The sequence below is a fragment of the Bombina bombina genome, chromosome 1 (assembly GCF_027579735.1).
Source record: "Bombina bombina isolate aBomBom1 chromosome 1, aBomBom1.pri, whole genome shotgun sequence".
NCBI lineage: Eukaryota > Metazoa > Chordata > Amphibia > Anura > Bombinatoridae > Bombina > Bombina bombina.
Genome location: NC_069499.1, coordinates 393,069,249 through 393,082,403, shown reverse-complemented (window position 1 = coordinate 393,082,403; position 13,155 = coordinate 393,069,249). Strand labels below are relative to the sequence as shown.

At 34.2% G+C, this 13,155-nt stretch overlaps 1 protein-coding gene across 1 annotated transcript in view; it reads right to left on the bottom strand.

Annotated features, from left to right (window-relative positions):
• LYPD6 (LY6/PLAUR domain containing 6) overlaps positions 1 to 13,155 on the bottom strand; it is an 82,058-nt gene that overhangs the window by 48,290 nt on the left and 20,613 nt on the right. The window contains exon 2 of the mRNA XM_053698291.1: positions 2,851 to 3,034. Within this exon, the coding sequence (XP_053554266.1) occupies positions 2,851 to 2,968 (118 nt within the window). The 5' untranslated portion in view covers positions 2,969 to 3,034. The remainder of the gene's footprint in view (positions 1 to 2,850; positions 3,035 to 13,155) is intronic.

The following is a 13,155-nucleotide window of genomic DNA, read 5'->3' as shown; positions in this document are numbered from 1 at the left end:
GGTAGTTTAGAGTTTGATTAGGAGGTGTTTTTATTTTGGCTTTTTTGTTTTTATGGGGTATTAGATTAGGTTTTAAAAAAAATTTTTTGATAATTTCGTTTATTTTTTTCTCTAATCTTAATTAATTTTTTATTTTTTGTAATGTTAGATTTTTTATTTTAATTTAATTTTAGGGTGTTTTTTTATGTAAACTTATTTTTTTCATGTAAAGAAAGGATTTTTTTTTTATTTTTGGTAATTTTATGAATTTTTAAAAGGTAGTCTTATTATTTTATGTAATTGTAGTTAATTGGGGTTAATTTAGAGGGTGTTAGGTTAGGGGGCTTAGTGATTAGATTGATACTTTGCGTTGTGTGGAGTTGGCGGTTTAGGAGTTAATAGGTAAATTAGGTACATTACATTGTGGGGGGTTGGCGGTTTAGGGGTTAATAGGTAAATTGGGCAGATTGTGTTGGGGGGTTGGCGGCTTAGGGGTTAATAGTGTAATTAGATACTTCGCATTTTAGGTGGGTGGCGGATTAGGGGTTAATTCATTTATTAGTTATTGCGGTGGGATGGCGGTTGAGAGCTACATATTGCGCATGTGTTAGGTGTTTGTAAAGACTTCCAGGGAGTTACAGTGCTGACATACTCAGTGCAAGGCTTGCTGCGCCTGCCCATGTGTGGCGAGATGACAAGGGAGTAAAATTTCTCAATTTTTGCGGCATAAGTCCTTGCGCTGAATATGTGATACCGACTTGCGACGCCGGTTCAGTGTTAATTTATGGGAGTAAAAACAGCGGGCAATGGGTAAAATATAAGCACCGCACTTGTATGCAGCGCCATATATGTGATCGCTAGATTTGCAAAATAATTGGCAACACTGGCTTTTGCGGGCAACACGGCGTATGTGATTAGGCACCTTGTGTGTAGGGAGTGGCGGTAGTTTAAGGTAAGAGGGGTCTTGAGGCAGTGAATGGATTAATGTCGGTTTCAACATTACACTGGCAAGTATATTTAAACAGTATGCAGCTGGTAACTCTATTTGTCATGCAAAAAAATATGAACTGAAACATTCTCAGAAATTTCTGAAAAAGGGACGCAATCTGTGTGTTAATAGACGATATTTTATGGTGCATACCTAACTGTCAATTTTGTGCTTGGCTTTATGTTTTGTGTAATAACTTGCTTGTATCACTTATTTCAAAACCTCAATAAAAAAAATTAAAAAAAAAAAAAAAAAAATGATAGCATATATCAGCAATTTAGGAACTGCATTATATTCATCGTTCCCATGGTATTTTTTGTTGAAGAGATACCTAGGTAGGCATCTGGAACACTACATGACAGTAAATAGTGCTGCCATGTAGTTTCCTTGCAAATGAATAACATTCTAGCAAAACTGCTGACATATAGTGATCCAGACAAGTGCACATTCGTGAGCTTGCGTCTCTGCTTTTCAACAAAAGATACCAAGAAAAGAAAGGAAATGTTATAACAGAAGTAAATTAGGTTATATATAATATATACATACACATACAACAAAAATAATACAAGCAAAAGATAAAAATATGCGTACAATGCTAAAATACAAAGAAAAAAAGAATAACATATGGTTAATTGATCACATTTTGCATCATATTGCTCGGCTGCGTAACACAAGACACTACAAAAATAGTCAGTATCATGTGACATGAACTTTCAAATACATTCATGTCATATCCTGTGCCCATGTTAGAAGAAGGAAGGGCTCTCTGAGCATGTGAATATAGGCTGTTGTGTGCTGTTAACTGATACTACATCTGATACTGCATAATGAGGAGATTGTGTAGGTTCCTAAGCGATGTATGGAATTTGCTCCACTGTAACTTCAAAGCAGAACTGCAGGCAAGAAAAGTTAGCAGCAGTTGTTGCCACAGCTGTGAGTGAATCTTATTTGGCTTAGGCTCACAGAAGTGTAAGAAATAAGACTTAACATTAATGAGACTTTGATTGCTTAGGCTAAAGTTTTTTTCATAATAAAATGTGTAAAACATAAATATCTGTGGGACTTTGCAAACCACAAGTTACACAACAATGTAAAGGTAAATCTGATAAAAATGACCTATTTATTTCCTATACACCAGAAATGCAAGAGAAGTCATTTTCTAAGTGCGGCAGAATAGCATACATCAGCAGTTAATCTCTTAAAGGGATAGCACAGTCACAATTACACGTCCATGATTCAGACAGAGCATGCAGTGTTAAATAACTTTTCTTTTAACCTCTGTTGTCAAATTTTCTTCTTTCTCTTGGTATCTGTTGTTGAGAAGCAAACCTAGGGAGGCTCATAGAGTTTATTTTTACCAGTTGCCTGGTTTTACTATGTAACTAACTAATCAACATTTTTTTATAGTTTTTTTAAATGCTTTGTTTATGGCGAATCATCATTGAGGTTCCCGAGTGCAGATTTTCTTTGTAGAACAGATAGATAAGGTGCTAACGCTAAAGAAACGCGAGCCTATCTTTTCTCCCATATGGAAGCTGAGCACTATGGTACTTGGTGTGATTGGTTGAAGAGATACCTAGGTAGGTGTTTGGAGCACTACATGGCAGGAAAAAGTACTGCCATCTAGTGGTCTTGCAAGAATGCTGCAAAATAGTGTCCCAGACAAGTGCATTCTGCTGGGTTTATGCCCCTGCCTTTCAACAAATGAACCCAAGAGAATATAGAAAATGTGATTATAGAAAGTTGTTTGAAACAGCATAATCTATCTTAGTCACAAAGGAAAAATGCAGGGTTTCATTTAATTTAATTAAATATTTTTCTAACTTTTTGATACAAAACTAAAAAATGACCCTATTAATGAAAGGAAACATAACCCGTCTTACTTGAAGGATAAAGGTAGATTATATCTTGCACCGTGAAATCTCTTGAATGCACAGTTTCAAACCAGTAGGTGATCAGGCTTATCAACAGGATCCAGGCCACCGCAGGCCACCTTTCCATTGCAAACTGCTGTCCAAATCATACAGCCATCAGTCAGTCCTTCCTAAAGTTTGATGGACAATACATCTACAAAAGGAACATGAATATGAGGTGAAAATGTTAAGAATATTTAAAAATTACTTTTTACAATACAGGTGGCCCTCAGTTTACGCCGGTTCAATTTGCGCCGTTTCACAATAACAACCTTTTTTTCAGTCATGTGACTGCTATTGAAAAGCTTTGGAAAGCAAAGTGCACTAATTAAAATAGTCAGTAGGTGGAGCTGTCCGCTTGTTTTGCAGCAAAGTTATGCAACTTAAAGGGACACTGAACCCATTTTTTTTCTTTCCTGATTCACATAGAGCATGCAATTTTAAGCAACTTTCTAATTTACTCCTATTATCACGTTTTCTTCGTTCTCTTTCTATCTTTATTTGAAAAAGAAAGCATCTAAGCTAAGGAGTCAGCAATTTTTGGGTTCAGAACCATAGACAGCACTTGTTTATTGGTGCTGTCCAATCAGCAAGAACAACCCAGGTTGTTCGCCAAAAATGGGCCGGCATCTAAACTGACATTTTTGCTTTTTAAATAAACATACCAAGAGAATGAAGAAAAATTGATAAAATTAGTAAATTAGAAAGTTGCTTAAAATTGCATGCTCTATCTGAATCACAAAAGAAAATATTTGGGTTCAGTGTCCCTTTAACAGCCTGAAATTGATCTGTGTACACAGAGCAGACATTAGCTATCGAGCAACAAGTTTTAGCAGCCACTTCCCTATTATCTTCCTGTCCAGCTGCTTGAGGTGAGGGTGCCTAACTGCTTATTAATCACTGCAGATTGAAATGCATAGAATAGGTGCAGACCCAATATTATCTAACATGCTAACAATGAAGAACTGATTGCAGAAAAATGCAAGTAAAAAAATGTTTTTGTTTATTAAACTTAGTTTGATGATGATGCAGTCTGTTGTGTGATTATTTAAATAGGTGCTGTTAGCAAATGTTTTTGTTCATTAAACTTAGTTTGATAATGGTACAATCTATATTATTAGGTTTATAATGCTGTTTAGCATTTAAAGTCTTCATTTCAAAGCTTTAAAAATAAATTAGCGCTGCGGAATCTGTTGGCGCTCTACAAATAACCGATAATAATAATGTATTAGGTGTTACTTATGACAATTTTGAGAGGGGCCTGGAACCTAACTCCCTCACTTCCCATTGACTTACATTATAAACTGGGTTTCAATTTACAACCATTCCTCCTGGAACCTAACCCCGGCGTAAGCTGAGGGCTAGCTGTATTCTTTCTCACTAAAGTAAAGAACAGTTAATGCAAATATTCATGTTGTACAAAGTCATAAATTTAAAATTTGCAGAATAGGATAAACTGTTTCAGGACTTAAAATACATACACAGGCTTTGTTTGTGTGTTTTCTTAGACTTAGAAATCATTTAAATATTTCCTAATTTTTGGGGACCCCTGGCAATACAGAGGTTACAATAAAATAAATTGATACCATTAAAAATAACTGTATTGGCGGTAACACATCTAATGTAAATGCTGCCATATAACCTTCAATAGCTCTACAAAAAAACAGAATATTTATAATATTTTAAAAAATCCTTTTTTTTTTTTTTTTCCTGTAACACAAAAAACAAAAAAACAAAACAAACAGACATAATCTGAACCACCATAAGCTCAAAAGACAGCAAACAAATTCTACTGCCAGATGAACTGATACTGATAGCTGATACTGCTTAGAATTATATTTTATTTGGCTTTTTGTCATAGAACATTTCCCTAATTTGCCCCACCCACCAAATACTGTCAAAATATGAAGAAGAAAAAAACAGAATTCTATATATAGAACAGTTTGTTTTCTGGTTATGAGCTTGATGCTCCTGTCAAGTCAAGCAAGCTTTAATTGACCCAGACCAGAGAATGAAACCCTGTGACACTGACACAGTCACACTGATAGCACACACACATTAATAGTGACATACTTACTCAGGGTCCCTAGATGAGCTGCTCATACTTGCTCCTCAAAATACATCTATGCTGCACATGGGAGCTTTCTGATCACAAACTTCCTCAAAATAACATAATAATTAGTATATTATTATAATACTTGCTCCTCATATTACATCTATGCTGCACATGGGAGCTTTCTGATCACAAACTTCCTCAAAATAACATAATACAGTACAACTCCGAAAATCCGGACTGCTTGGGAATTTGCCTGGTCCGTATTTTCGGATTTTCCGGATTCTCGGACATTGCTGATAAAATACCTGTAAATAAAAAAGAAGACGTGCTAATGTTTTTTATTATAAATAAATACTGTACAGATCACCTTGTTTATTAAAATAGAGTACTGCACCTGCATATGTACATTCCTTTCCGTTACAGGTATTTTTTGGCACATGCTGAACTGCTTGTTCACGGAGCGCTAGCATCTGCTGCGCCCGGTGAACCACTTGTGGATGGTGCTTCTGCTTTGCCCAGTGATTTCAGAGTGTTTCTCCTCTGCTTCTGTTTAGAACCCTTATCCACTTTAGGAAACATTGGTACAGTACAGTACACTACTGTACAATATAGTACAGTATATAGAGGTATAACAGTACTGTGCAGTGTAAAGATGGTAAATACCTGCACAGGTAACGGTCATGTATGGCAAACTGTAGTGCGCAGTTGTGGAGCTCAGATTTCTCACTGCTTTCGTGTGCCGTCGCTTGTTGCAGCTCTGAATGCCAATTTGCACATGCGCAGTGACAAACCAACACCCGGAAGTTGTAATCACTCCAGAGTCCGGATTCTCAGGTTGTCCGGATTTCTGGAGTCCGGATTTTTGGAGTTGTACTGTAATTAGTATATTATTATAATACTTGCTCCTCATATTACATCTATGCTGCACATAGGAGCTTTCAGATCCCAAACTTCCTCAAACATAATAATTAGTATATTATTATTATTATACTTCTGAAACTCTCATGGCTTTGACCATAACATTCTCTGTCCCCTTCACCTCTTTGTAGGGAGTTCTGTTTTAGACAAAATTAACCTGAAACAGATTATGTCACCTCAGTTAAACATAGCTTCAGTCAGAAAATGTAATTTATTTCTTTTTTGCCCCAGTCCTTTTCCCTTCTTGAATACAAAGGTATTGATCTGCATAAAATAACTTTAGCTTTGCAATGAAATGAACATGACTGAATATGAATACTGATAAAATAGTTTTTCTTAGTCCTGTCTTTATTGTTTATCAAATAAGCACAAATGATCAACTATATTCACATTGCAAATTCTTCAAGCACAAAAAAATACACATTTCTCGCCTGCTTTACAAACCAGGATTACAAAAAAATATAAGGTTAGTATGTTAGCATTACTAGTGTCTACATTTTTATAATTAATAACTTCCTCTAAGAAAATATTTTGACTAATATTTTAATAATGTAGTTCAAAGGGTTTAATCAGAGTACATGAGTGATGAAAAGTAAGCACCATTACAGAGGACAAAGAACAAGGTTTATTATCTAACCGAAGGCCCAAAACAGCCCACTAATGCATTTTCAATGTGCCTCTCCACACTAATCTTTCATCCCTTGCCGTCATTAGTGAAAAATCTTCTGCTGCACAACTGCATCATTCATACCACCAATGAGTGAGTTCATTGTATATTTTTCTGTTGTTATATTTATATGTTTGTGGAATTTATGTTGCTAATAAATTGCTCAGGTGAAGTCTACTTATTTATCAATATATATTTTAATTTTGAGCATTAAATATTGTCCACTGTTCCTGCTAGTTAGAAAAATCCAAGCGTAGCTTCTAATATGACAATTCTGAACGTTAATGGATTAGTGAATTTGGTTCCAGTTTGCTGACAGTGTAGTGAATATATGGCATGACCACCAGAAGAGGTGCGTAGAACAGAAATAAATGTCTCCAGACAAGTAAAGTTTATTAAGACATTGTTTTTCACATTTTACATTGTAATCTTAAAGTGAATGTAAATTTTGATGCTAAAGTGCCCGGTTTTTAAAAATTCGATTAAAAACAGGGGCACTTTAATACATCAAAATTTACATTTCACTTGTGTTGTGAAAAAAAAATTATGTTTTAATCTTGACAGCAGCTCCAGCTTCCTCCACCCATCGCAAAGCCTCTTCCTGGGTCTAAAATGAGGAATCAGGCTTCCTCCAATCACGGCGTTGAATCAGACACTGATTCCCCTGGGGGGGAAGCCGTGATTGGAAGATGACCTATCCATCATTTCTGACATCAGAAATGGCTTGCGACGACCGGAGGAAGCTGGAGCTGCTGTCAAGTTTAAAAGGTAAGTTTTTTTTCACAACACGAGTGAAATGTAAATTTTGATGAATTAAAGTGCCTCTGTTTTTAATTGAATTTTTAAAAAACGGACACTTTAGCATAAAAATTTACATTCACTTTAAGTTATAGCAGTATCCTAAAAAAATCTGTAAATAATCACACAGAACAGAACTGTGTTACTCCCCTGGAACTCAAAAGGTATGGACATTCTCACTGGAGGAGATGCAATATTTTAAACTGCCCTTTTAAGATCTATATTTCCTCTCTTATAGTCAAAAGCTATAGGCTTTAAATGTACATCAAACTCCACTTTTAATCACACTGTAACAGGTTTAATTAAGGAAATAAAACAACCTTGCAATAGACATAAATTCCTTTTTGTCTGTATTGTCTTTTTGGTGCTGGGGCTTTGTCATACTTAAAGAGAAAGTGTACACTAATATTTTCACCCTTTTAATGTGTTCCCAAATATCCATTTTACCCACTGAAGTGTATTAAATTATTTACAAATATCTCTATCAGCTTTTTTTCCCCAAATTTCCCCAACAATACTAAACATTTCTGAACTTAAAGGGACACTCAAGTCAAAATTAAACTTTCATTATTCAGATAGAACATGCAGTTTTAAACAACTTTCCAGTTTACTTCCATTAACAAAATGTGCACAGTCTTTTTATATTTAAACTTTTTGAGTCACCAGCTCCTACTGAGCATGTGCAAGATTAAGTGTGTATGCATTTGTGATTGGCTGATAGCTGTCACATGGTACGTGTATACATTTGTGATTGGCTGATGGCTGTCACATTGTACAGGGGAGTGGAAAAAGACATAAGTTTTAAAATTGTCATAAAAAAAATAATCTACTACTCATTTCAAGTTCAGACTAAGTGCAATTGCATTGTCTTCTTATCTTGCATTTGTTGATAATGCAAATCTACTGTGTGGACTGGTCCTTTATGTTCTGGTTACAAAAAAATCGATGTAAACAAGAATACTTAGATAAAATAATGTTAATTTTCCATTGTTCCCTCTGAGTGTTGGCCTTTGACTAAACAGTAAAAAAGCAAATAATTAGACAGAAAAAATAATGAGGTCTGCTTTCCTGGCTAGCTCAACCCATTTAGAACCAGATTACGAATGGCGAGTAACAGTTACGCGCGAGCGAGGATTTTAACTACCAAAATAACAGTACTAAATAATTCTATCACAATCAGTGCTTATTTGCCGATATATGCCATAAATTTTATGTCCCTTTAAACCTCCCATCATATGATACCTTGATGGAATAAATATATACAAATGGATTGTGTCATCAGAATACTTTTACAGTATAACCTGCATCATTTCTGCAACACTGCCAGCGATGTTACAAGGTGTACAGTTAGTGAATTGCAAAGCACTCCTCTCTGGCAGACAAGAGGTTAAAACAACTTTGCCAGTTTTTTTAAGGAAAAAATAGCAAAATAGAACATAATATAATCTACCACCTCAGCAAGCCAGTAAATTAAACCTGAACAGACTAGGGTTCGATTAACACTCTTGTGTCTAACAGTGCAGGGGATAAACCTTCAAATATAAAAGGTTATGGCTTTGTATTCTTACTTACCAGTCCCAACAAAACTCTAATGGATGATGAGATGAGTATTTTGCTAAGTGCTCATCTGCTGTTTACAAGATTATTTCATCAGCCCAGCTGCCTCATATCACCTTTATAGGGTATGGTAAAGTCAGGTGGCCTTTTATTTCAAAGGCAGTTTGCTCAATTAAAGTCTATTAGAGACCTGATGTAGAACTCCTTGTTAATTTACAATCATTGTTGCTGAATCTGCATCTTTAAATTAAAAGTAAACATCACATTGCTAGTTATGGGATTAGCTTTCCTCTCTTTCAGTGTAGTAAAAAAAACTAAGAGGAACACCAGGCAGTGATACAATTGCTCACACTGCAGATTTGGCTTATTGGCGACATGGAGTCTTTGTTGCCAGGAGCTCAGACAGCAGGAGTGTATCATTCCTAGAACAAAGGCCGATGGGTCTGTTTAATAGGCAGCTAGTTTCCGTAATCGCCAATGAACTTCTCCCATGCAAAATAGGACTGAAACGTCTAAAAGGGGTAAAGCACAAAACTAATTAATCGTAGAGATAATAATATCAAAGTATAATCCCTCATTTATTTATTTTATTTGTCATTCTCATAAATGCTCCTAGAAAAAATATTTAAGCTTCTACAATTAGACAGTTGTATGTGATGTTAAATGCTTGCATCTATCACAGGGGTAGACTTATTTATTAATACTCAGGAAAGAGTTCAGATAAAAACGTTCTACATTAGTTATAAAATTACCTTAATATTGCTAGTAATAAAACATACATACAAAGAGAATATTAGTTGGTTACTCGTGTTTTTTTTTTTTTAATTTTACATACAATTTAACAGGCATCACTATCATCCAGATTTATTTAAAATATATAGTGTGTTTTTTTGTGTGTTTTTTTATTTTTTACATGAGTTTAAACTTAGTAGCAATTTTAATTAAACATTTTAAAGGATGATTTATCATTCCATGATGTAATTTTTATAGATTGTCCAATATTCACGTGTATTAGACAGGTAAATATCTGTTTCCTGATTTACTTTTTTTAGCAACATAAAATAACATTTTTGTTACATTTGCTTTGGAAATAGCAGACTGTGTTTTTTTTTTAATTTCACTAACTGAAATTGCCTATCAAGTTTAATTAACACCTATTCTAGTCTATGCTGTAAATAGCTTAGCAACAAAATACCTCATGAACTAGCTTGTCTCTCTGCTGCAGCTATAACGTATTCTACCTGTAGATTATAGGATCCTAACAGAAGGGATCCGCTCCGCCAGCATTAATCTTTTGTATAGTCTTTTTTATATTGTATTATTAATTAACATGATTTATTGTGTATCACTACCCATGTAACAAGCACTACAAAAATGTGCAGTGCTCTAGAAATAGATTATAATATTAAATAGCTTTTGTGAAAAAACACAGGAACTGCCCAGTATAAATGGATCCATATTTTTGTAGGATTTTTTTTAACCTAAGCTTTAAAAAAACTAATTTATATTTAGAGAATGTGGGGTTTACGCAAATAAAAGAAGAAATGCAGTGGCCTACAGAGATAAAAACAAAAAAGAGAATGAGACATAAAAATACCCACACCCTTTTCCTCTTAACACAGTTTTGCATTCCATGGGTAATGTTTTTCACAAGATCTCCTTAATAAATATAAAACTATCCAGTAATAAGCAGGTATAATGTAATTCAAGCAAAAACAATGTATTAATGGAAGAACACGGGCTTCTTAATTTTACACAGACATTTATATTTTGTGTATTGATTACTGTAAGTCATTTATTCAACTTCAAACAATTTACTGTCCAATGCCGTCTCATATCTTTTTGATGATTATCAAATCATTTTCAGCTATTTTTCTACTGATGAGTCAAGTAGCTTTTCGGAGTTAATGATAATATTTCAATTAAATAGCACCCTATAACCATTCCAGCACTAACACAAAGGATTTGTCAGTGTAATTTATTTATATATTTATTTATAAAATATTTTACCAGGAAGGATACATTGAGATTTCCCTCGTTTTCAAGTATGTCCTGGGATTCAAGTATGTCCTGGGATTCAAGTATGTCCTGGGATTCAAGTATGTCCTGGGATTCAAGTATGTCCTGGGATTCAAGTATGTCCTGGGATGTATACCCAGTAACAGCTACCATAAGCTCCTCCAAGATCCTAACAAATGCATATTATTTTGTGCTTTTATTTATGATGTAAAGGAGACTTAAATTCACATATGGCACTTCTGGGTAATCACATACACAATTTTGCTGATTATTCAAATGCACAAACAGCTCTAGAATTATTTTAGAAATTCCCTTTAAAAGGTCCCTGCTATTAGGCCGTGGGAAAGATATACCCATATTCTATTTTCTGACAGTTGCGTATATTTAACTTGGTCACGTCTAGCTGTCCTTTTGGACCTTCAGTAGCTACAGCTAAGCCTTCACAAGCCTGTCTCAATTAAAGATGCATAATTAACAGTCTAACACAATCTGCCTACAAATTAATCTTCTGCCGAACTAATGTCCAATGTTTAATTACATAACTTGCAGATGGTGAGCAAAGAAAAGAATTGTCTTTCTTTCAATAATCTTCCCTAACAGGCTATTTATTTTAAATACATTTTTGGTAATTAAGGAATGGATACAAAATGAGTCGTTAAACTTTACACAAACATTTATATTAATTTTTTTACTCATATTAATATTTTCCGCAAAAAATAAAGATTACAATAAAAATATAGTGATATTGCGTTAGCATAGGTCCAAACTCTTCAAAGGTATTGGCTGTAGTAATCACATTAAAGAGACATAAAATATATATTTTTTTTCTTTCAGTAGTCACATAGAACATACAATTTACACAACTTTCCAATTTATTTCTAATATAAAATATGCTTCAGTCTCTTGATATCCTTTGCTAAAGGTGCAGCGATGCACTTCTGAAAGCTAGCTGAACACATCTAGTTAGCGAATCACAAGAGACAAATGTTTGCAAGCACCAATCACCAGCTAGCTCCCACTAGTGTAGGATATGTAATTTTTTTTTTTCAACAACGGATACCAAGGGAACAAAGTACATTTGATAATAGAAGTTAATTTAAAAGTGTCTGAATCATGCAAGTTTAATTTTGCCTTTCCTATCCCTAAAACTCAGTTACACCTGGAAACGTACAATAATCATTTTGTTTACATTATTGCTTCTTTTCGTACAAAGTTAAAACAGAAAATGAATTAACTTGTATGAGTATGCAAGTCAGCATCCAGTACATTTAGAATAAGCAAATATCTACATGGAATTGTTTTTAAAAAAACAGTGAATAATTACACAGATAGAGATGAGCATGGATCATTTAATTTAATCACATTGCATTTGTGCCTCTGGCAAATATTTCTACACAATAATAGACATAGCTGTCATAGTAATCTTTGAGGCGTTTGCCCTTTTGCTAGTACTTCACAAAGCTATTCTCAACCATTTGTCTACACTGTTTAGAGTCTTATAGTTCAGAATGTATTCACCTGTTTTAGATGTGCATAGAAATGTCACAAAATGCTTCAATAATATTAATATAATCCCTAAAGACCCAGAGGGAAGAAATATCCTCGACATTACATTAGTCTCAAAACTCATCAAAGGTCATTTAAATGATGTTAAGGTAACAGCTGCAGAAGAAATACCCTCTTGAATTACTGTTAGATAACTGTATTGTACAAATCCCCAGGGTGGGATAATCCTCGGGTTGTGAAATATTTCATTTTGCAGTTAATTGGGCTTCCCATGTGTGCATTTTATACCTAGGTCAATAAGCACAATGTGCTTTGAAAAAGAATTCACTCTTTGATGGAAGCGAAGAGCATTGATATTGTGTCTCAATATAAAAAGATAATGATTTGTGGTGTTGATTTTGTCTGAAAATTATCAAATGAGAATTTATTTTGTACCATGCAAGACTGTAGTGGCAATTAATAATTATCATAAATGCACATCCTTTAATCAATATCTCCCATGTTCTTTAATCAAATCAAACTGATACTTGCTCAGAGTGGTTCCAAATATTTTATTATTATCTTCACAAAACAGAAACAGTTGGATATGTTATTATTACTAGCAATTTATATGTGGGTGTTTATATACAGATTGAATACTACAAACATGTATTTATTATATGTAACATACAATAGCTAGGCTCATACAAATCGTGGTGCCTGTGAGCAAAAAATCATTATCGTTTGTCATTTTAAACTTACAAAAATATGTAAG